The following is a 24,485-nucleotide window of genomic DNA, read 5'->3' as shown; positions in this document are numbered from 1 at the left end:
CACAGGCATTCAAGTCTGTGAATGTCCTTCTTTCTAACTGGGGATGTGAATGTTATCCTTGCATCTTTTCTCCTCTATTTCCTAACCTACCTTTAGGCTTAGGAACACATCCTGTGCCAAGCTTTTTTTATCACCAAGTTACTAAGTCCACTTTTGAAGCTGACATTCCCTTTCCTAGCCTGGTTCATCCCATCTGTTCTTGGCAGTCTCTTTTCATCAAATGGAGTACCATGGTAAAAGAAGACAGAGAGATAAACACGGTCAGACTTTGTTTTGATGGATGCATCTGTCTTACTTTAGCATGTCCCTTTGAATGAAAAGTTAGATGAGAACATCCATTGAGTCCTTGAGTCCCTGTTCCCTTCACCTAAGCACCCTTCATTACTTATTTTTACTTCATCCTGTGCTTCTGTTAAAAGCATTCCTGGTGTCTAGGTTTCTCCCTAGACCTAAAATCTAGATTCATATTCCTACATAGAGTGGAATAACCCTGGTACTGATACCACTATCAGTGGTAGCGTAGGCATTAGAGAGAGGGAAGTCATTATAGTGCTTTTATTTGGCACTTGTTATCTGAATAGCATATCCAGTTATTACAGGAAATATATTAATAAAAGTGGAGAGCCACCAAGGCCAGATCCCATGCCTTGTGACTGGAAGAAGTGGATTTGTTCCGCCTGGAGGAGAAAGGGCTTTTAAGTCTGCATGACTTACAGTCTACAAGGAGGTTATCAAGGCTCTTTATTAAAATGCCTGATGGGAGACTGAGAAATGGAAATAATAAATTGAAGCAGAGGAGGTTTGACTGGATGTAGGGGAAGAAAAAAGCATGATGATGAAAATAATTAAGCTGAGAGAAGTTGTGCAGTCTCCATCTTTTGGAGATTTTCAAGACCAGCATTGCATAAAGCCTTGAGTGAGCTGACCCTGCTTTGAGTGGGAGGCTGGACTAAAGCAATTTTGAATTGCACATAGTACTTTAATGCGGTCACTTAAGACCTTTAATTCAAATGATTTAACTTTCATAAACATTTCCCAATAGCCAAATTTAGAGGATTCTTCTAAGAATACGCTGTGATGCTTTGCAGTAAACAAGCTTTTATTCTCTTGTCTTCAGTAGGATGAGAGTACACAAAGACAACAGCAAGATGGTAGGATAAAGATAATTGTCAAATTTATTGCTAATTTGGCCTTTAGGAAAGTTCTCTAGGCTTTCCCAAATAGGCCTCCCTATCAACTGAACACATAACTGTGAAGATGTGATGGTATTATCAGCTTATATTAGAAAGCTAGAAGGCAGTTCAGGAGAACAGGAGAGTCCAGTCTCAGATAGTTTCTTGTTGGTTGACAAAGAAAATAATTTTTGTAGCCTAAATGATAAAATTTTTAATAGAACCCAGTATTGCAAAGACACTTAGCTCCTGCAGTTCCCATTGATGTCAATGGAGCTGGATCTGCTTCCGACCCCTGAGGAGACTCAGATCTGACAAACAAAGCAGAAATTTCTAGGTCATGCCTTGCAATACCTAAAGCTGGATACATAACTTCACCCAAAGTACATTACCTAAAGGGACACTTTTTTTTTTCCCATATGGAGTAGCCTGGTCTTTCACACACACAGCAGACAGCAAAAGAAAAGAGATTAGGAGCTACTTAGAATCTCTTAAATTTACATAATTTTAATTAATCCTCTATCATATTAGTTCAGTTGATGGGAAAGAGGCACAAATGTTGATTTAAGCACATGGAATATGTGCTCCTGGATTAGGGGCTTTTGTCCAGGATACTTGTCAGCAAGAGAATTATGATTGGAATATTGACTTTGTAAACTACAGCAGCATATTGAACTGTTTTTGCAGCAGGTTGGGAATAATTCTTACTTCCTATCAAAATGTCCAACTTAGGAGGCACCATAAGGCATGTTAAATGGTCTGATTTTACAAAAAACTTCCTGTTTCTTTTTTTCCCTCAGGTCTTAGACATGCAAGTTTTGCAATTTTTTCAGACTGTAATATTTTGAAATGTTTTGAAAGCTGACTGCAATGGTTTTGTGGGTTCTAGGAACCAAACAAATATCTCAATCAGACATGAAGATGTAGGGGTTTTTTAATGTGAGTCATTTGTCTTTTGATCCATGGAAACTTTTCATTTTTGCAAAATCCTGAAATATTAAATTCTTAAACAAACTTTTATTGGAGCATTAAGTTTATGCAAAACTATTAAAGGATTCTAGTCCTCTGTGCTAAACTCTATAGAGAGGAAATTCTTCTTTCTATAGTTGTGGGCAAATATATTGTATCAGAAGCAGTGAAACTTGTCCTGATGCCTTGGAGAGTGCAAAGAAGTTTCTCAATCAGCAATCATAAGGAAAGATGTCTGCTTTGTCTGAGGGTCTGATGTGGGTTCAGACATTAGCTACAGCTTCTCAAAAGCACATCAGTATTAAGACTTGAGGCAGGTGTCTCTGTGCTTGTAGGTTTTTTGTCACAAAGAAATTAGGACATGCTCAATCTATTTCATGTTATAAATCATAGTCTGTTTCCTTAAATTTTTTTTGCATTTTAGCAATTATTGTATTGCATTGTAGCATTATTGCATTGTAGCAATAATTTTCCTAATTTTTTATGAAAGTCATGTCTAGAAAGTATTATATTTCTAAACAGAAGATCGGATCACTCATTAAGTCTTATATATTAAAATTTCACTCAGGAAGGCCTAATAAAAATAAAAGTAGGAAGTTCTTGTAAAAGGTAGCAATGGAAATGACCAAAAGATCTGCAGACTAAATTTTCACAAAAATTAATAACAATCTGCATTAATTCTTCAGCCGCAGTTTGAGTGGGCAAGATGAAAATTAGTGAGTGGGAATGCCTAGTACTGTGAGCAGAAGGAGATGGTTAATTGCCATTACTAATGAACACTTTGAGATGTTCCAAACTTCAGATTTGTTTAATTCTTCAATGTAAAAAGTTACTTGATATGTGGAGTGAACTGATTGTTTTAATAAGTCATACAAACATGATTTTGGCCTCCTAGGTCCTTCTTGAGCTCACAATAAGCTTATTCTTTAAGGAGGAATTATGTTGACACAGGACATCAAGAGAAGTGTTTTGGAACATTAAAGGTTGCTCGGCCTAGAAACAAGTGAAAATGGTTAGGGAGGGAGATATGCAAAGAATTGGGACCATTTCAGTTAACGACAAAAAAAGAAAAGAAAGAGGAAGCAAAGTAACAAAAGCAGAACACATACACACAAATCGAAATGTAGTTTTAAACAAATCTTTTCCTCAATATAAAGATTTGGTTGAGTCAATTTAAAATGTTCCACCAAAATGATGCCTTTGTGATGAGTTCCTGAAATTGATTTTTTTGGAAATATGGTACTTAATAGTTTATTTATTTTACTTGGAATACTTGGAACTTTTTAAATCACACATGTATCAAATGTACACAGAGTAGGGAGTCACATACTTGCTCTTGAGTTGATGAAATCAAACTGGAGGGTTTTGGTCCAAGGGGATGAAAAACTCACGGTATCACCAAGTTAAAACTCTGAATGTCTCTCCATTTATGGTATTCACACAGGAATCAAGGGAAATGTGTAGAGGGCATGGTGGAAATCTTTGACATGCTGCTGGCTACTGCTGCTCGGTTTCGCATGATGAACCTTCAAGGGGAGGAATTTGTGTGCCTTAAGTCCATCATTCTGCTCAATTCTGGTAAGTGTGTGCTTTGCTGTCACTCAGGTAACTGTGGCTGCTTCTGCATGTGGTTGGTTGAGCACTGCTTGCCGACCTTAATGGCATTTTCATTTTGAGACAGCAGCAATGGAAATGGGTTTTCAACACAGATGCAAGGCAGGACCACCAGGCAGGGCTGGAAGTGGTTGAACCTGTCTGGTGATGTAGATGGGACCCAGAGAATGGATGCAGGGAGTAGATGACACACTGTGTGCAGCTGATGTGGAGAGTGGTCAGAGAAGTGCTTGGAACCAGGTGCTGGCAGGTCTTAAAACTCTGCTTACAAGACACTGAGGTAGCTGGAATCATACATATGGCACCCAAAGGCAATGCATAACTGCATTACTTAGGTGATGGCAAAATAAAAGGAAATAAGGGCAAAAATGTGGTTGAGTTCATCATGTTTAGTTTCTATTAAATTACATGCATCTAAAACTGATGTAATCACTTTCCACTTCTGTTATAGTTTTTGGCTGTAAATCTCATCCTGAAGTACACTTCAAAAATAGATGACTAGATAACAAGTGTAAGTATAGATACAAATATAAATATGTAAGGCTAGATGATTTGAATTTAACATGAGATGCTTGAAACAAGCAAATTTAACTTGAAGTATGTGACAGAAAACTTCAGTTGCACATCAGAAAATTCTTTTCTGTTTGAAATGAGAAAAAAAACTCTAGACAATTTGTTTGTTATATGCACTTTTCTTTATGGAAGCTTGGATGTGGTCTCCTCAAAGTCCAAGCAAAATTATGTATTTATACAATCTAATATAAAATGCTTTATATATGCTCTATAAGATATTAATGTGGTTCAGGCTTTGTTGTGATTGTAACCAATTGCCAAAAAGTAACATTTGAGGTAAGCAAGTGGCATATTCGGAATGAAAGCCTATTGTTCTTACCTTAGTTGCCAGGGTGTGACAATTGTAATTACTATTAGACATTTTATTTCCCTTTCATTGCCCTGATAACTATAACAGAATATTTCCTACAGTTAAATATTCTTCCTGGAAAATGATGCTCCTCCAGAGTTTTATCTAATATATTCAAAGGTAATTCTTAAATAAATCTAGACTATAGAAATGATTTATAATTTTTTTTTTTAATTTCAATTAGAAAAAATAGAACTGGAAATTTGAATAAAACAAATTAGCTGTTCTTGTCTTGAACATGAAGAATCAAACTCATGCTCAAGAGAAATTTTGTGCCTGTGTTGTATTGATCCATAAAACTAAATCTTTTATTCAGACAAAGCCCTGCCAGGCATCACCAGCTTTCCTTCATAAGCATATCTCACTGTGTTAATGGGATTCTTTTGTTACAAGATTCCCCTAAGGAAAAATTGTAAAAAACCCAACAACAACAAACCCTCCAAAACTCAAAAAACCCAAACAAACAAAAACCCGCCCCCCATATGTATAGCAAGTGAAGTCAATGATAATCAGAGGCAAATTTCCTTTTGCACTTAAGAGAGATGAGACCACTGTAAATTCTATGTATATATGGGCACAGAATGTATATCTGTGTTGCATGTCATTACCTATATACATAAAGGTATATTTCAGTATTTTGTATTGCTATAACAAACTAGTTTTATAACTAGACAGTGGGAATGTGGATACAAGTTTCTGACTGTCACACTCTCTAGATGCTCAAATCAAGAGCCATTAGACTGCAATCCAGAAATAAGTGGCATGATTTGGGCTATATGTGAGAGTTGTCTAAGTATTTGGCATAGATCCTCTAAAATGTCTTCTGGAGATGCTTTACTTCACAGAATGTAGCCAACCTCCTTACATAAAGTGCTGGATAGACATGAAACATTATGTGCTCTGAAGCACATGGCTGAGAGAGCTGAGTTGGTTCATGCAGGAAAAGAGAAGGTAAAGTAGGGTCTTACTGCAGCCCTCAGATAGCTGATGAGCAAATTATGGGGGAGCCAGGGCCAGACCCTTCTCAGAGGTGCAAGAAGGAAGGACAATCTGCAATGGAGACAAACCACAGCAAGGGAGATGCTGACCAGATAAACAGAACAAAAACTCTACCCAGTGAGAGCTTTAGCAGTAGAACAGGTTGGCCAAAAAGATGATAGAATCTCAATCCTTGCAAATACTCAGAACTCAGCTGGACAAAGCTCCAGGCAGCTTGATCTAACCCTGAAGTTACCACTATCTGAGCAAGAGGATGAACTAGATGACCTTCAAACCTACCCTAACCTGATGTCTTTCTGTGAATGCATATGTAAATATTCACAAATCTACTAAAGAAACAGCAGATAAACACAAAATGAATTATGCCATCTGTATTACATATGGATGTGATTATACCAGCAGATCTCAAAAATATTTAAATGAGTGGATTAATTAAACAAATAGGACTAATTATGCTACATCTCATGTTTAAAAGCATTTGCATTCTAAAGTTTTGTGTGGATTTAATTGACTGAGTGTACATAAACATTTCTTTATTAAATCCTTGGACATCTGGTAGTGTCTTCACATGAAGTAGTGTTGTTTATTGCTTTTGTTGGACATTTGTGTTTTTTGCAACATCTTTCAAGGCTGTTTAATATCTTTACACTCCTTTTCCATGTGGTTTTGGACAAAATGCTTTTTTTTTTTTTTTTTTTTGTTTTTTTTTTAGTTTTGCTCAGTGCATGTGGAAAGGATGGTAGGTTTTGTTTGTAAACCAAGGTAGATGTTTATGCTACTTCCACAGTTTTTCTGAGATATCAAGGTGATGTGTCTGTAAAATAAAGAACATCATTGTGTCCAGCTAAATAACAAATCTGAAGGTGCCCCTCTTAAGCTGCAGCAATAAACCTTTTGACTAAAAAAGCAAAGTCGTATTTTTGAAAATCGCGTTCAGCTCAATATTAAAGGGCTGTTACTTAACACTGGAAAATAAGTATTAGAATCGTGAAAGTGCAACATGATGCCAGATGTTTTACTTTTGAGTGTATTGGAGGAGTGGTGCTATGTGGGAAAGCAACAGGGTTGCTTTCATTTTAGACATGAATATGTAGATCACATTGGCCTTAGCAGTTGATTTACCTAATTAGTTAGCTGGTTAGTCCACAGAGATGGAAAGATTTGGCTGATTTGATGCATGCTGGAGACCTCCTGATACACTGTTCCACGTGACTGCTTGCTATTCTTTTCTCCTGATGTTTTTCAGTCCCTGTTAAATTGTGCTTCTTATTTATTTCTCTATTTTGTGGGCTGGATGGTTCCAGGAGTGCATGGTACCAAGATGAATTTCCTCATACCTCAGCCTGTCTTGATACAGCTTCAGAACAATTTGGTGTAGTGGAATAAGAAGAGCCTTGGGTATTGTTCTGTGGGACTGAACTCTCAATCTAAAAATATTTTAAACTGGGGTTTATTGTGGCAGGAAAGATGTTGAGGGCATTATCTTCTACAGTAACATGCAACAAATATATCATTATATATAGTGCGAGATAAAATTCTATCAATGTATGCCAAGGGCTTGCATGGTAGCACTGCAGCCCCCAAGGGATCCTGTTCTGGTATGTGTTATGGTCATGGACCAACACACCTTGCTTGGTTGTAGGGTTGTGCTTTCTCTATTCTTGCATCTGTCAGGTTTTCCAACACTGACCTATAGAAAGAGCTGGAAACCAACTGGTAGCTATTCAATTTAGGCTTGGAAAGGCCTTGGAGACTCTTAAATTTCACTTTGCTAAGGCAATTTACTGCACCCTCATTTGAAAACTCTGCTTGAATGTGTATAAGTCTGTGATAGCCAGCATTTATATTTTGGGAAATCTCTGGTCAGTGGCCTGGGGCAGGACCAATCACCATGAGGGTGTGGAAAGGAAAACTAAACATAATTTTCCTTGGCAGTTATTGACTGGCACTTGCCTGAATTCTCTACAGTTATTGAGGAGTGCTTTTTTGATTTACAATTTTTAATAGCTTGTAGACCAGACCTAGGTGAGAAACAATTACTCCTAAAAGATTTTCTTTTACTAGTTTCAGTAATATGAAGCTATGGGGTATTGCTGCAAGAGCACAATAGGTTCTTATGGCTGAAGTAAACTTCTCTGGAGGCACTGTGCATTTATGAGATTAGTATTTCCTTCTAGTGGGTTATGCTTTTCCAGTAATATTTAAGAATCATGCCCTTACAGGTGCATGTTAAGCTATCAAGCCTTGTATTGTCAATAGGCATATGTGAGGGTAGTCCAGAGTCAGCAGAGAAAGGTTCAGCTGAGAAAAACCCCAGGACTATTTTCTGTTTGTGAGTTAATTTCAGTGAAAATAATAATTGCTATGAAAAGCTCTGTGAGAAAAGAGAGTACTAGTACTATCTATCTATATCAAATTTGAAGCAATACCCATTATCAAAATTAAGAACTCTAGCTGATGATTTTCAGAAGTAGACCCTTTTGGTTTTTTAAAACACTTTCTTGTTTACCCTTTCTCAGAGACACTCACATTCACAAACACATTTAAAGGTTTTTTTTTAGTACTGAAGACCCCAAATCATAAAAGCTACTTGCAGGTGACAGTAGTTCTAGGTGTCAGGGCCTTGAAGTACCCAGATGATGTGAGGAGATGAGGTAGGCCAAGATGTTAAAAAAATCTCACTTTGCTGTGCATCCGAGCAGTCAGGGAACTATCTTCACATCCAGTGGTAGTCCCAAGGCTGTAAATAATGAAAAAAAGCTACAGTATATGTGTCTGACAGGCTATAGCATATAGGTCTGTCTATGTGTGCATGCTAGTGTCCGTGTGTCCTTTATTTTTAATAGCACTAACTGTATTCCATATTCTGCTCTTTATGATGCTTTAAAGAAAAGCAAAACAAAAAATTATTCCAGAAACCATTTTTTTTTCCAAGGAGAAATTCCAGATCTCTCCTTGGCTCTGTGAGCTGATGCAGAAGGGCCAAAGCACAGGATTTGTCAAGTCTATTATAGACACAGGATAATGAACACTCTATGATGAAGCCAGTTTGATTGTATTACCCTATGTAGATTTTAAACCTCTGGTGCCTCAGGACTGGATTATGGCAATACGACCTGTTTAGAGTTATTGGTTCAGTCCAAAAGATTTAAAAACTGATGCTGAACACAACAGCTCTCTTTTGGCAGCACAGTGTTGTTATGACCTGATTCACATGGGCTGTGTACTGTTGTCCAGAAAAAAATCAAGATAAAACAGCCCAAAATAATTTAGACTTTCCCATTTTGAAAGCTGATGTGCTTCATGCTCCCAAGATTTAAGAGCAAAAGCTCTTATGCCTGGATTAGAGGCTCTCAAAGGTGATGTAGAGGGGCTGCTAGAGGGGGAGTTTTAAGGTGTTTTGTCCTCTGGAAAAAATTTTATCTGGCCCAAACCTTCAGGCTGCTCACTTTCAGTGGTAAGCAATTCAAGACAGCTAAATTTGCACAAGTTGATTTGGACACAGTTTTTAAAGGAAAGCCAGGTTTGCAGGTGAAGGAGTACACCTTTCAAGGCTTTTGCTTGGTTGGGAGGATTTTGGTGAGGCAAATATCCATAAACAAACCCTGGTTTCATTTACATGTTTTGTGGTAACATTATTCAGTTCTAGATTGACTAGAAAATCACTAAAAATCAAATATTAAACAACAGGGAAAATGGTAAAAGCTTCTGAAAGCTTGGGTTGGTTGGTAAGTATTGCAGAGTTTTCAAGGGGAGCAGAATCTCCTCAAAATCTCACAGCCAAGAGACCAAGAGCAGAGCACAGCCCACAGGTAGGTCTAGCTGCAGGTGTCACCCAGCACCCGGTACAGAGCTTGGTGGGACCCAGGCAGGGAAGTGACATTGTCTTCCTCCTCCTGCTTTTCCCACAGTGCCCAAATCCTTGCCCCAGGGTCATTCAGAGCAGCAACCTGGCTGCCAAGCAAAAAAGCTGGCACGCAGTCAGACCCCATGGTTTAACACAGCTAAAGAGGCACCACAGGGCATATCTTGGGCAACTCTGAGTCCAGCAAAGTAATTTTTGTCTGTGGTTTGTTTGTTTTCTTTCTCCCTCCTACTCTAGGTGTGTACACTTTTCTTTCCAGCACCTTGAAATCTCTGGAAGAGAAAGACTATATTCACCGTGTCCTGGACAAAATCACAGACACTCTGATACACTTAATGGCTAAGTCAGGTCTTTCTCTGCAGCAGCAGCACAGACGACTGGCTCAGCTCCTCCTCATCCTCTCTCACATCAGACACATGAGGTGAGAGCAAGCACACAGTCAGCACTTCTGTGCTGGGCCCATGCAAAAGAGGTGTCACAAATGCACATGCACACTTTTCCTTCACGAGTGGGAGAGCAAACTCTGTGAAGGGCTGTTACCAAAAAAAAATCCATATGAAAATATTTACCCCATGTGTTCCTTCTAATTGTCTTTTCCTCTGCCTTATGTTTTGATAGTGCTGATAGTTTGATAGAAAGCAGTATCTGCTTTTAATCTTACGTGTGTCAGAGAATCATAGATTGGCCTGGTTTGGAAGGGAACTTAAAGATCATCTAGTTCCAACCCTCCAGATATGGGCAGGGATGCCTTCCACTTAGACCAGGTTTCTCACAGCCCCATCCAAGATGGCCTTGAACATATCCAGGGGTGGAGGACCCACAATTTCTCTGGACAGGACAACCTGTTCTACTGCCTCAGAACCATCAGCACAGGATTTATTCCTAGTATCTAATCTAAACCTGTGCTCTTTCAGTTTGAAGCCACTCTCCGTTGTCCTGTCACTACATGTCCTTGTAAAAAGTCCCTCTCCAGCTCACTTCTAGGCCCCCTTCAGGTACTGGAAGGCTTCTGTAAGGATCCTTCTCTTTAAACAACTCCAGTTCTCACAGCCTTTCTTCATAGGAGAGGTGCTCCAGCCCTTGGATCACCTTTGTGGCCCTGCTCTGAACCTGTTCTAAGAGGTCTAAGATTTTCTCAGGGTGACGACCCCAGACCTGGACACAGGTGTTGGAAAAGTACTGAGTAGAATATTAATGCAGCTGTAGCATAGCTCTGCAAACTTTAGTCTCCTATAAGATTTAATAAAACTATCACTTTTATGCAGCCACTTTTCACAAGTGTCATGATTGCAAATCACTTTCGAAAAGAGATTTAGGATCATTATGTGAGTTGTATGGATGAGGATAAATGCAGAACTACTAAATTCCAGTCTAGAGGACCATGCCTTTTGCTAATCAGAGGTGAGCTGCCTGACACACTGTTTGTAATTGCAGCAAATGATTCTCCCAAATTACCTCTTAAGGTAGCTGCTCAGTGGATGAGCTGTTAACAGGATAAATTTCTATGAAGATATGCTATAGATTTTATTATTATGAAACCACAGGAGATGTTGCTAGACAGATTTAAATTTTCATTATTTCAGGTAATGGAATTTAAATTAGAGTAAACACCACATCATAACTACTAATGGTGAAGCATGCAAATTTTACCTCCTGAACTGATACACAGATCCCTGGGGAAAAGTCAAGGGATGTGTGCATGGGGTTTTTTTCACTTGTGTCATTTTATAGAGTTTCTTTGTCCTTGTGTTGATGAATCTTTTTCCCTCCCACTCTAAAAAGAATTTGTACAATTAAGGAAATTCTAGATGTATAGTAAAGTGGTTTTTGGGGGTTTTTTTCATAGTTTTGTGAATGGATACTATTTTAAGTGAGCTTTTTCTAAGAAATTGGTTGAGCTTATTTTCCAGGAAAGAAAACTGATATTTTTTTATTTTGCGAAAGGCAAAATTCATCTCATCCACTTAGTCACAGTGGCTAAGTTAAGAGTCTATGTTCTCAAGGCTACTTTTTAGGAAAAGAGGAGCAAAAGAGACACCTGTAGAAGGCAATTTGACTTCAGCAGTCTGCAACCTTCTTTCAAGGTGCCGCCTTCTGCTTGACTGTAGCAAATGTGTACAGCAAGTGCACTGCTAAGTTGTTTTTTTTTGTACAATACACGATTTATATGAACCCAGCAAATATTGTTAGCTGGTAGCTTCCCCCAGCTCAATAGCATATCTGGAAAGTAACTGTTGTTTCATCACAACCCACAGCAACAAAGGGATGGAGCACCTGTACAACATGAAGTGTAAGAACGTAGTTCCACTGTACGATCTCTTGCTGGAGATGCTGGACGCTCACCGACTGCACGCCCCGGCAGCCAGGAGTGCTGCACCCATGGAAGAGGAGAACCGAAGCCAGCTGACAACTGCATCAGCTTCATCTCATTCCTTGCAGTCCTTTTATGTAAACAGCAAAGAAGAGGAGAATATGCAGAATACAATATAAACAGAAGTCAGCATATACAGCGGTATGAGAAACCCAGCAGTGTTCTACCTAGCTCATGCTTCATTTCGTCTATAGTGCCACCTTTGAAAACACTCCAGTGACAACAGACACCAGCATTTTCCATATGAGTGTTTGTCAAGCGCTTGCCTAAATTGATTGCTTATCCTAAATGGAAGACATTTCATTGCCATGGATAGCCAGCAAGGATTGTCTGGCTAACTTGATCTAAAATTTGCAGTGTTTTATTTAATTTTGCATGTTATTTGGGTAATTAAGTCCTAATCTAAACCATAGATTCATTTTACTATGAATTGATAGGCCATACTACCCTTGCATATTGGTATCCTTATGAGTAGTAGTCTTTGTTAATATCCACCCAAAATCCTGAGCTCACTTACTCCTCTACTTGCTTGAAACTTTGAAGCAGTTTGGTAGAGATTCTGGATGACTTCTTGGGCAGTGTAAACAGAAAGTTGACTAGCATCTTAGTGTGCCATAGGGAAGCTGCACTGCCAGGGACTGCCTTGGTAGTTTAATTAGATTCCTGCCTCTTTTCTTCCTACAATATAGAGGAACTGCTGTCTGAGAATTTTACTGTTTTACCTCACTGGTTTACATCACCAGACAACTCCCTCTCAAGCTCATTCTGACCAAACTTTTAGGTACCCTTACTATATCCTCCAGATGAATTGCTTTGCATGCATGCTATCTTGTCTGATCCTAGAAAGCTACATTGTTTTGTTGTCCAAGAGTGTAAATCCAGGGCAACATGGGAAACAGTGATAACATAGAGAATTACTCTTGAATCAGACCAGATTATTACAAAAATCATCAGGTCTTAGAGAAAGGTCTTCACACACATACAGGATCCAGCCCTATTTACAAAAATCCCTCCCCCTATCCTGTGCTTTGTTGTGCCACAAAACAAGGGGTGAGGATGCCAGTGCAATACTGGCACAGAATGGTGGGATGGTCCCATCCCACTCAGCAGAGTGTGGGCTAACTGTGTGTGTGGGAGGGCTAGTATCACAGTCAGAGCAGCAGGTTTTTCCTTGGCTTTCTTTGGCTCTTGCTGTGGCATGGTTCAAAATCACTGTTAAGAGCCAGCTCACCTGTGACACCAAAACTGGGCAATGAGCCCCAGACATGGTGTAGACTCTGGGACTGCATGTCCAGAAAGATAAATCTGTCTTTCTTCATGCATGTCTGTAACTCCTAAGGATATTCATAAGGATCACTTTGATTCTTCAGACCAAATGTAAATATACAAAAGGTCTGCTGACATCAAGAGTTTCAACAAGACATGAAAGAGACTGAAGAACTCCACATGATATGCTATCCAAAGTAGGAGTTGGTGCTGCTGTTTGACTGCCTCTATGCTAGAAAATGTCAGGGAACTTTGCTGGGTACTGGAATGAGATTATTACATATGCCAGGGATATTCTACTAATCTAATGATAAATTTTGCCTGTGCTATCTGCACTTCTGGTCGACAGGTGTAGACTGGGAGTTGGCACGGACCAGGGACTATTCCCATAGCTGGTTGGAAGCAACCATCCTGCCAGTGAGAGTATTTCCTAGCATGTGTGTCGGCTGCTCCACAGGAGCTGGCCACAGTACTATTGAAATGGTTCAGGGATGTTTTTATTATAGTTGAAACCTTTATGTTGATTGGAATATCCTGTAGAAACTAAATATAGGAAACAGTGCTAGTAATGCCATGCAGGAGTGCCTATGTTTAATTATGCTCCCTGTCCCACAGGCAGAGTCTGTGTGCAGTGAGATCAAGTTTCACAGCAGTTGTGAAGGCAGCAAGGCATAGGACAGGTTTGTGCTTCAAGTCAAGAAATCAATTCTTTAGTGAATGTACATAATGGTGTCTATAATAGTTTCATGTACATATCTGAGGATATGAGCAGTTTGAAAGCCTAAAGCTACATGCTACCAATGTTTGAGACAATTCCTTGAAAACTGTGCAGCCTAAACATGTGAAGCAGTCACCGTAAGTTCATAGGCCTTTTCTTGATGCATATTATGGTGTCACTTTTTTCTGAATGTGCTGAAGATTTTGTCTTTTTGTGTATTCAGTAAAAGCATGTGTGTGTGTATGTGTGTGTGCGCGAGCGCTAGTTTGGTACCTAAGGGCTTTTCGAGGACTCCTAAGTGTCATGAAAAAAAAAAAGGAAATTTTTGTTTTTTTCAGTAGCTGGTTTTCAGATGTGTTAGAAAAACCATGGGTTTACTGAAATGAGTGCAGGCTAAGATCTGAATGGAGCACAGGAATCCCTGTAGTTAAATTCACCACCTGATATAATCATTCACTTGTAGCCCAGTGTGTATTACAGCTGCTCTTTAAATACTGTACATGCAAGTTGGTGTTCTCTAGGATAGAACACACAAGCTCATAAGCTGGAAAGCAAATTGGTTTAAATGAATGCCTCCCTTCCTACACCCCAGAATAGATCATTACATCGATTCAAATATAAATTTGACCTAGAGGATAAAAGGTGGTTCACGGAGAGCAATTCACAACAGAGAGTCAGATTTGGATGGTACCTACATAGGGCAACCTTTACACTCAAGAGATTTTCCCAGTGAAGGTGGAAAAGCATGATTTGAAGTGGTATGCAGCAGTCAGAAGGGTTCATAATGTGTCTTGGATACAGAATATGATCAGTCAGCTTAAAATAATTATGAATACTTTCCTGGGCTCAGCCCTTGCAAGGTAGCAATTTAGCTTTCAACCAGTCCATGATTGTGATTGTCGACAACAGTGAAGGGCAACTTAGAAAGAGTGATTCCCAGTAATACTTTAATTTACCTGGGGCAGATTTAGGATCCATTTCATTAAGTTTTTAATAAGATTTTAATTGAAGCAGCACCTTAATAAATATAGTAACATTCTCAGAATTATCTATAAAGATGGCCCCCATACCAGACAGCTGAATGTAGCTATTCGATTGATTAAATAAAGTCTATGATATAAATTTTTTCATATGTAATTCTGAATGATGCTCTCATGTATGCAAACAATTGTGCCTGACATTTGGTAATTGTTATTTCACAAGATGCTATTTTATGTGTGTGTATATATATATACATATATACTTTATATTTGCAGCTGACAAACCAGTACTACCTGAATACCTGGTGCTGGATAAAAATTTATTGCATGTAAAAAAAAAATGAAAGAAAACTTTTTAAGGCAGCTAATTATGCTTTTACCAAAACATTCATAGTGATGTCTCTGGACAGCTAACAAAATAATTATTTTGTAACGTTTATACATGGATTTTTTAAAAAAACCAAAAACATCAAAAAACAAAATACCCTCTAGAAACATAGGCAATGTAATACCAGCACAAGGCAAACATAAATAGACCAGATGAATTTGCTTTGCTTGAGAACATGGTTGTTACTGAAGTATTGCAAAAAGCTTGGGAGGTAGAAGAGGAGATAGGGAGATGTGTAACACTTAGTGGTGTCAGAATATGTGGTGTTCGACTATGTGAAAGCTACTCTGGTTTATAGTGGTTTGAGCCACATCTCGATGTTGCAGACTTAGTCTCAGGTAAAACTCCCAGTTGGGGTAGTAAGATTTGTACTCGGGTAAAATAGTTTAATGAAAGTTTCTTGGTATGTGTTGTGATAAATTTACTATTATGTTTCAGTGACATCACTTGATTTTTCTCCTTCTCTACACTGAGGGGTTTAAAAACATAATTAAAGAAATAATCTGAACTGAGCTCCCAAGGATATGGCAAGGACTGTCAGCAGATCACTGGACCTTGAGTTGAAAAAAAGGAAACCAAAAAACCCCAAATCATCCCCTTCATATGAGCCAGGATTTGTACTGGAGCCTCCATCCATTTCAGTTGATGCCAACTGATTCCTTAAGAGCTGTGCCAAATGTTAATAATAAGCAAACTACCAACAAAGTAAAAATTCTGCCTCAGTAGGTCTTTAGTCTTATTACAGGCTTAGGTAAGAACATGGCAAGCCCCTCTTGTGTATATAATTTCCTGCTTTAAAATTAGAGTGCAACTCAACCTACAGATAATGGAATTTTGTATATAAGGCATTCTTGGCTGAACTTGTGTGATATGCATTTCTTACTTTGAATAAAGATGTTTATACTTTGATGTTTTCAGTGCTATCTACAACCATGATATGGCTTTACAGATAGAAAGTCAACACATGTAAGAGAAAGGTGATGTTAACAATGGTATTGTAATACAAAGCAATCTTTGCTGTCACCTGCATGTGTAGCATAATCTCAAATTGAGCTGAGAGTTTAAAATTAATGTTTTCCCAATATTAATGTCCTACCCTTTCTACTCACAGTTCCCTTTCGTCCTTCAAATGTAGGTAGCCTTATATCCTGAAAGTTGTTTTCAAAGTGATTGTTGCCCATAAAGGGTATTTGGTTTTGCACTGTGTTAGAAAGATATTTAATTCTTTTGCATTCAAATGTGCCTAAAGAAATAAACAAAAAAATTTTAAAAATCATATGCTGCCATCTTGAAAATTAGTAAATTCTGTAATCCTGTGTGCCTATGATTAAAAGTCTGTTTCTTCAGAAAGTGCCCATTGAAAAAGGAAGGTATATACTGCTGGTCACGAGACTTGCGTTATCAAGCCACTTTATGTATTACCTTATTGTATGTACTATGAAACCAATGCTTTTGTGTGCACTATTGTTATTGTCTGTTAATGCAAAGTCCTTTCTTTGGTATAGGCTCAGCTGTCATAATGTATTTGTTGAAATATTCTGTTCTTTCACTGATGCATATGAAATTATTGATGTTTTTGGTTTTGGTGAGGTATTTTTTTGTTTGTTTTGCACCTAAAAAAGTTCCAAAAAAGTCTAAATAAAAAATCTGGTAGGCTACCTGATTGGTGCAAGATTTTTATCAATGTATTTGATGTTGAAAATAAAGAATTAATCAGAACACATTGTTTCATTTTGTTATATTTTGTATGTTTAAAAAATACGCTTCTCTGTTTACTGTTTTCCAGTGGACAGCAAAATGGTACACTGTTTTTGAAAGAATCAGAATATGTCTGTTTCTGTGCATCTAAATGAAAGTAAAAACTGTTTCTTAGTTTCTTTACTTTCCCTGAAAAGAATCAGGGACTCCATATCTAGAGTCAACAACAAGCTAGGTGTAGTCTTTAGTAATCCTAATGATGCCAGGGAAGTTAGTTAAGTATCTAGTACTTTATGTGCTTTAATGTTCTTACTATTTTGTTTTACATTCCTTTTAGTTCAGGCAATCCTCATAATGCAATGACAACAGCTTCTTCATGGGCGTCAGTGTTCTCAGTCAGTGGGGCACCCTCCCTCATTAAAAGCCTTTTGGCCATGCTTATTCCTCAAAATTAAATGTGGATTTTTAATTTCTTTTTTCCTATCCAGATACTCCGCAACATTAAAAGCCCCACAAAGCAGCTGCTTCTATGGCTGGAAAAGTTTTGCATCTCCTTCCTCTGCATTACACACTGCTTGTCTCCACCACCCACGCAGTGAAGAGGAGAAGAAAATCCAAACATATAAAATAGCACTCATCAGAGTGCTCACACAGGAAGAATGCCCATGGAAGGGCACTGCGTACGTGTTTTTTCTTATGCCCAGCCAGGCTCCAATTACTACCATTCACCATGGCATCCTGCAGACACAGAGGCTCAAGTGTAAAAATGGTCATGAAGTCTTCAGGAAAATTGACCATCAAAATAATAACATTTGGCACTTATCTCAGCAGGAACAAGGCTAACTAGCTCTCACGTCCCTTTAAGAACCCTGTGCTGTGGTATTTATGTGTCATTCTGGTAATGTCTTCATTTCTGCAGGCATACAGGTGATACGAAATTTATCTCCTGCTGTCTTCCATTCCTACACATCTGTGCACAACTTCAGAATGTTACCATTTTAAACAGATGAAAAATGAGCATGTGAGGAAAGGATGTGTTTTCAGGCACTTGTTAGCCAAATTTTGCTATACTTATGGGAATATGGTATTTAGCTTCTCTACAGATGAAGACTGAATGCTATTGTCTAGGACAAAAAAGAATCTGACAACAAGCAAACCCTTCTATTTTTCACTCATCTCCTCAGAACTTGTGTCATCTATGATGAACAAGTATGTTATACTCTAAAGATGAGCAAAAAAGTGCTGTCCATTTTGTTGTGAGAGTCAGGGCACATAAAAGCTTGAAAGTATGAAAGCAGGAAAGATTGAATACCAGTCTGCCCTTATGGGATTAATTTTTGCTTACATTAAATCTGAAAATAAAAAAAGAAACTACATCTCAAAAATGCCTTCTTTGTTTCTATGTATCTATGTATCTCTGTATCTATGTATCTATCTCAACCGAAATGCTACAGCATTATGCTTTCTTCCAGTACTTTTTTCTTCCCTTGCCCCCATAGTTTGCATACCTACCTGCACCATGCTTCCAAGTTTAGCAAAGCAGTCGAAACCACAACCATATGTTTTAACCTGCAGCTCTATGGCCAGGAGAACTTCCTAGACAATTTCTGAATTGTTTATAAAACAAATACTACAGCCATTAATGTCCCACTTCTTGGATAGCCTTGTGAGCACTTAGATAAAAAGGTTTAATTCCAGCTGTTTTTTTAAAACATCCTTTCTAAAAACAAAAGAATGGAAAAACCCACAATTACAACATCCATAACAGCAGTCTCCCAGGAATAACAACATGCCAGAAAACAAAAAAAAGCCTGATCTGAGTAACCTGTGTGCAAACTACATCCACATCTGCATGATCCCTGACCAGATCTCTCTAGTGCACCTCTCCCCCTTCACTAAGGACACCTCTGATACAAGAAATGCACACTTTCCTAAAGCACCCAGTCTTTCCAAAACATTAAACGTGCCAGTGTTATTCGGACATCACTGATAAAATCCATTTGCTGCATCCCAGATCTTTTAACGAATTCTTACTTGAACAAAGCAGTTTTGACCAATTCATTTCTTGAATGACATATTAGGTGGCATCAAACAATAGATGTTTCAGTTTTCAGTTCCTGTCCACTTTTAGAGCAATCATTTAACAAAATTCAGATTTCTGTCACTTAACCAGGCCTTAGTCTATGACAAATCTTCAATGCTTCAGCTAGCAGTTATTCATTTCCTTTTATCTTGTTTCACAGATCTTTATCTACTCCTTTCTGGGAAGACAAATTAATTCTCTAAATAATTCCTATTTATTTAATTGGGATATTATTAGAACATTCTAATGTTCTTAATATTATTACCACAGCACAACTTCTCCCAAATACAGGTTTCACACCTGTGTCCCTCTGGGTCTAATTATGGACAAACAGGGCAACAACCATAGAATTCAGCTGTCTGTAGTGCATTTCCCAACATGTTCCCAAGGTTAAAACTCAGCCAGTACCCAGATGAGTTCCGTTATGTGGGAAACTCTGTGTCTGTAAATACACACAACCCAAAAGACCCCTCCCTGCACTCTCCTTTTCCTCCTCAATGTAGACAAATACTGCTTTAGATGAATTCTGCTTTTGGCTGCTGCCAAACCAGCCAGCTTAAATCAAAACTCACTGTTTTGCCTTCTTCCTTTCTGTAATCCATTGCTTTAAACACCAAACAAAATATAGTAAGTGCCAGAAAGAGAGCAGGTCCAATGGTTTCTATTGCTTTAGAATACACATTTCTTCTTGACTTGTTCTTATTTCTCAGAATCCTCCTACAGTTGCTAAGTCTTGATAGTATCTGTAGTTTAAAAGCTGTGAGCAACCAGTGTCTGTTATGCCTTTGAACACACAGACACACATCCACTTAGATGCACATGATGATGATGATGAGCACATTGAGAGATCCTATCAGTTGTAAACAGATCTCTCAACCACAAATAACACAAGACCAAGGGCCAGGGATGACTGCTCATAAGGAAGCCCAGCATCTTTGTTCTTGTTCAACAGCCAGATGCAGAAAAACGTTCTAAGGGAGGAGAGAGCAATACTGCAGGTGTTCACAAAGCTGGAAGGGTGGCAAACCAGTGGTGAGGAACTATTGATTTGTTGCAGAAAGCAGCTGTTATCACTGCTGGAGCAGGGTGGGGAATAGGTAATGGGTATCATCATGCTCACAGCTATGAGGAATAAGGGCACACTACTTCTGTCAAGATCATTTGTACTCCTAACATTGTCAGATGCCTCTAAATACCACTCTGCAGCCTGCCCTCAGATTTTGCAAAGCATGGTCCACAAATGAAACTCCAGAAAGAGATGCAGAGTGTCCAGGGTAAATTGTGCTCATTATTTTTCACTATTATCAATATAAGCATAATGACACAGTGTCTTGATACTACATTTTGGAGTCACTGAGCAACCAGTTACCTTTAGACACTCACTACCTCTGAGGTGACTACAAGCCAGTTAGTAAAGTTCAGAGTTGCAAGGTATGTCAAGCTGGGAGGATGATAACACCTCTACAGAAGCTACTGCATTTATCTACAGTAGAAAATGCGAAAAAATACAACATAGTTATGACCTGAGCTCCCAAAGAGGCAGAGTCTACTCTCTCTATGCTTGAACACATGATTTCAATACGGATCCAGAGTTCAGAAGCTCCTCTGCTGCCTTTCCTCATGCCTTGCAGCCAAGCCTCAACGTGCATCACCAGAAATCAGCCCTTGTGTTTGCAGAGCCCAAGTAGGTGATGTTTCAGAGAGGTGTTGGGGTGCAGGCATATGACACAGACAGGGCATCTCAGATTCTCACTTGTGCACTTCTTAAAGAGTTTTAACATCCCATTATCAGGACGAGAAAGATGCCCAGGCTGCCAAGGGGACTAGTGCCACTGGCTGCAATGCTTGACAGCTTTCTGGGTGTGCTTTCCCTCCCCCCCTACAGTTGTCCCATTTAACTTGGTTCACACTGTGGTGATAAATGCGTATGTTGATATCTCATGGGGATTTGCAACTCCAGCTACACCTCTGAGTCACTGGTGCTCTTGGGATGGAACTTAAGAGCCTGCCCACTTATTTAGATTTTGCCATCTTTTTGTCAACTTTTAGGATCAAGATCCAGTTCTGCAAAAGGACATGTGAAGTTATAGTGTAATTGGTTCATGGCTAGAATTCCTTTTGCAGTCTATTGCTCAAACCATTTTAACTGGTCTGATGCTGATTTTGAGTTGAGATTTGAAGTATCAAAAGCAGTAACTCCAAAGTGGTACTCAAAGGAGCCTCTAACCTAGTGATGCAAATTGCCTGCTTTCCCTTGACACATCAGCTTACAGACTGACATTCCCGCCCTTGAAGGACTGAGAAATTCAGGATTTACAAACAGGCATTTTTCCTGTCTAAGACATTTTTCTAATGGGTCTCTGTCACCGTCTGTGACTGCCGTATTCACAGGCATTGTAGAGAGTTTGCTGTTCACTGGGAGGACTGCTTTGTGTGAGCAGATCCCCTGGCATCAAAAAAAGTTCTCTACATCAGCTGTCAGCACACTGATAGTCAGGTCTACAGCTACAGATCAGAGCTTGAAGGTATGAACACAAGAAACTTTACTTTGAAACAGCCAAAAGGAAGCAAAGTGTGGCAGGGACACTGTCCACCAGGTTCATCAGCCAGGCAGAGGAGAGACAGTGCATGTGTGTCCTGCAGGTCATAATCAGCCAAAAATGCACTGAATTTGAAAGGGCTACTGACACTTGATGATCTGATCTTCCGCATTCTTTACTTCTGGAAAACAGGAGACAGTGAGGTTGAGGTCCTTATGTCTCCCTAAATGAGTAAAGACTTTCTCTTTACAGTGTTTCATTTTTAAAGAAAACAAAACTATCTTTCAACAAAAAATTAACCAGCAGGCCCAGAGACTGGCTGATGAAAGGATGTCTAAAGTATGCACAGACCTAGACTACCAGATCTAGCAAACTACTGAATTATTCACATAGGTGCACTGATTACCATTTAAATTATGTCACCAAAGAGAACAATATCAGAAAAGAGAGGAGGGGTCAATTTTATGTAATATTTCAGGCCTTTTGCAACTAAAAGCTCTTCCTCATAATCCAAATGTGTGTTCCTTATCTTTGTCTACTAAGAACGAATGATTATGAATACTAATCTAGCCTAGCATAACTTCTGAAGAGCAATGAAGGAAACTCAGCCTTGAAAAGAACACATTTGTGTCAGTCCAGACTTGTGTCTCAGATATTGAAAATATTTTGTGAACATACAAAATCTTTTTCACAAAAATGTTAATGTTACACTTATCTGAAAAGGAAGCTTTATTTTGGCTCTTCCAAATGCTGGAGTTCAGCTTGTGGTTCCCTACCTCTGACCACCCTCTCATCGTAACAGCTCAAAAGATGACATGCCAGAAATTAACTCTACATAACAGCAACTAATGTGCTTGTAGTTTTTTCCAGCCTTTTTATTTCTGTCATGCAAGCCAATATGTTCTAAGCAAAAACACTTAACCCAGAAAAAAAATTCACACTGCGTGTTTCATGGCTTCAAATCCACCAAACTTATTAAAGAGCAGTAACTTAGAGCCATGCTCTGTATTTTTTTTTCATAATTAACAAGAATCCTGTTCTTTAAAAGTTGAGTTCTGACTGATAAGCTGGGCAGAGTGCCACTGAGTAGACCGCAAGTTTTTGCAATAGTTCTGGAAAGTTAATGAGTTTTCAATTTTTTCTCTTTTTCTGCTATTTATGCTTATGTTTTGGGCCTATTCCACTAAAATAATAATGGGTAAAACATAAATGCCTATCTTGATATTGAGCTGCTGTTGAGAATATTAGGAAGTTTCCAGTATACCCACAGGAAAAAAATCATCTTTGGTGTGGATTGGCAGAACCCCAATTGTCAAAGGTGGCACGTGAATGCAAACACAGAAACACAGACAGAAAAGAACTCCACACAGGGGAGAGGGAACTTCAAAAAGCAGCTTGAAGAAAAGAAAAACCTGAAGTGATTAATCCAAAACATGTACTGCTATCAATATTAGCACAACTTCTAATGTGATACTTTCCTATGCATTCTGCCAGTTGTCATCTTCCAGATCTCGTTATGCAAACATATATCTAATGCCATTAATTTGTTACAGAACTTTTTAATTCTTTTTTGAAGTGCAGCATATGGATGTCTTGTATTTTTTTAATACCATACATATCTCATTTTAAACTTAGAGGTTTTCATAGTTGTCATTAAAAAGCACGTAGACAAAATATTTTATGGTATCTATAATAAATGCAAAGAAATCAATACAAACAAAACTTGGCTTAGCAAACTGTACATACATAAATATGTTCTTTGTTTTTCAACTTGACATTCAACATTTTTTCCTCATAAAAACTTCTGCAATCTTATTTATTACATCCATTTTTTTTAAACCTTAAAAAAGTGCTTCTCAGATTTACACCTTGTGCATCCAAAGCAAAAGTTAGAACACCATGCCTGAAACAGAAACCACAGAGAATAATACATTGCCATACAAGATTCTTTAAAATTGTATGTTACAAATGCTCTAAAATTCCTTAAGCATTGATTATTTTGTGTACTGTAGATACTGAGAGGGTATTTAACAAAGACTGGCTAATGGGTCATTTAGAGCAGCACACAGGAAAGGATCTACAGTATCAAGTCCTTGGCTATGCATAGAACAGGGCAATGACCTGGATATAAAGTGGCTAAAAGATCCCAAAAGCTGTACAGAAGAGGTTTCCCTCATATAGGTTGCATCCTCCTTAGTACCCAGGATGTGAGTGTTGAAATGATGCTACTCAGTTAATACCTTGTGCAGTCTAATAGTGATAGACTGATGCACTTTGAGCGGAGTGCCAGCAGAGAAAGATTTGGGCACAGTGGTAGCAACAGCAGACAGGTAAAGCTGCCACGCTGCACCCTGTCACCCTTTAAAACCATCTTGCTCCCAGCCAGCACTCCAGCAAAGTCTCCTGCTGTCTCACAGGTCTCCTTCACAATGGAGGAGGACCATTCATGTATTTTAGCATGGGGTGGAAAGAGCGGGCAAAGTTGTTTGCCATAGCACAGCTGTAATCCTCCTCGGTCATTGGCACCAGGCACGCCAGCCCGATCAGGAGCAGCAGCAGGAGCTGAAGTGGCAGAGCAGCTCTGAGGACTCTGAGGAAGAAGGACGGGCACCGCCATGCCGGCCCAGCCTCAGAAGGGGAGGAACCTGAGCCACCTCTTGTGGACCTGGGAAAAGAAGACGGGCAGTTGAATACACTAAAACATTCCTGCAGCAGAGGTTGCCCTTGGGCACTCAACCTCCCCTGAAGGCCGATTTACAATTTGCACAGACTGTGATTGACAACTGCAGAGGTATTTTTCAGTGAACATGCTATTTCCCTAACACTTGTAAGAGACCCCGGATTTCTAGACTGGGTAGGAAAACACCAAATGATCACAATAGAAGGGGCTTTGTGATCCT

General features: G+C 38.9%; 2 protein-coding genes across 19 annotated transcripts in view; one reads left to right on the top strand and one right to left on the bottom strand.

Annotated features, from left to right (window-relative positions):
- Window positions 1-16,942, top strand: part of ESR1 (estrogen receptor 1) — a 157,634-nt gene extending 140,692 nt beyond the window's left edge. For 4 of the 5 annotated variants that reach the window (XM_083857305.1, XM_083857306.1, XM_083857309.1 and 1 more), the window contains 3 exons: window positions 3,586-3,719; window positions 9,779-9,962; window positions 11,797-16,942. In XM_083857305.1, the coding sequence (XP_083713431.1) occupies window positions 3,586-3,719; window positions 9,779-9,962; window positions 11,797-12,031 (553 nt within the window). In that variant the 3' untranslated portion in view covers window positions 12,032-16,942. The remainder of the gene's footprint in view (window positions 1-3,585; window positions 3,720-9,778; window positions 9,963-11,796) is intronic. The other variant, XM_083857308.1, reaches the window with a different exon arrangement.
- Window positions 16,943-23,259: 6,317 nt separating this feature from the next.
- Window positions 23,260-24,485, bottom strand: part of SYNE1 (spectrin repeat containing nuclear envelope protein 1) — a 280,640-nt gene continuing 279,414 nt past the window's right edge. For 12 of the 14 annotated variants that reach the window (XM_083856114.1, XM_083856125.1, XM_083856128.1 and 9 more), the window contains one exon: window positions 23,260-24,250. In XM_083856114.1, coding sequence (XP_083712240.1) covers window positions 24,010-24,250 — 241 coding nt within the window. In that variant the 3' untranslated portion in view covers window positions 23,260-24,009. The remainder of the gene's footprint in view (window positions 24,251-24,485) is intronic. The other 2 variants (XM_083856116.1, XM_083856117.1) reach the window with 1 other exon arrangement.

Source organism: Zosterops lateralis (genome assembly GCF_965231275.1).
Source record: "Zosterops lateralis genome assembly, chromosome: 3".
Taxonomy (NCBI): Eukaryota; Metazoa; Chordata; class Aves; order Passeriformes; family Zosteropidae; genus Zosterops; species Zosterops lateralis.
Note: the sequence above shows the minus strand (reverse complement) of the source record. Positions and strands in the feature narration are given on the sequence as shown.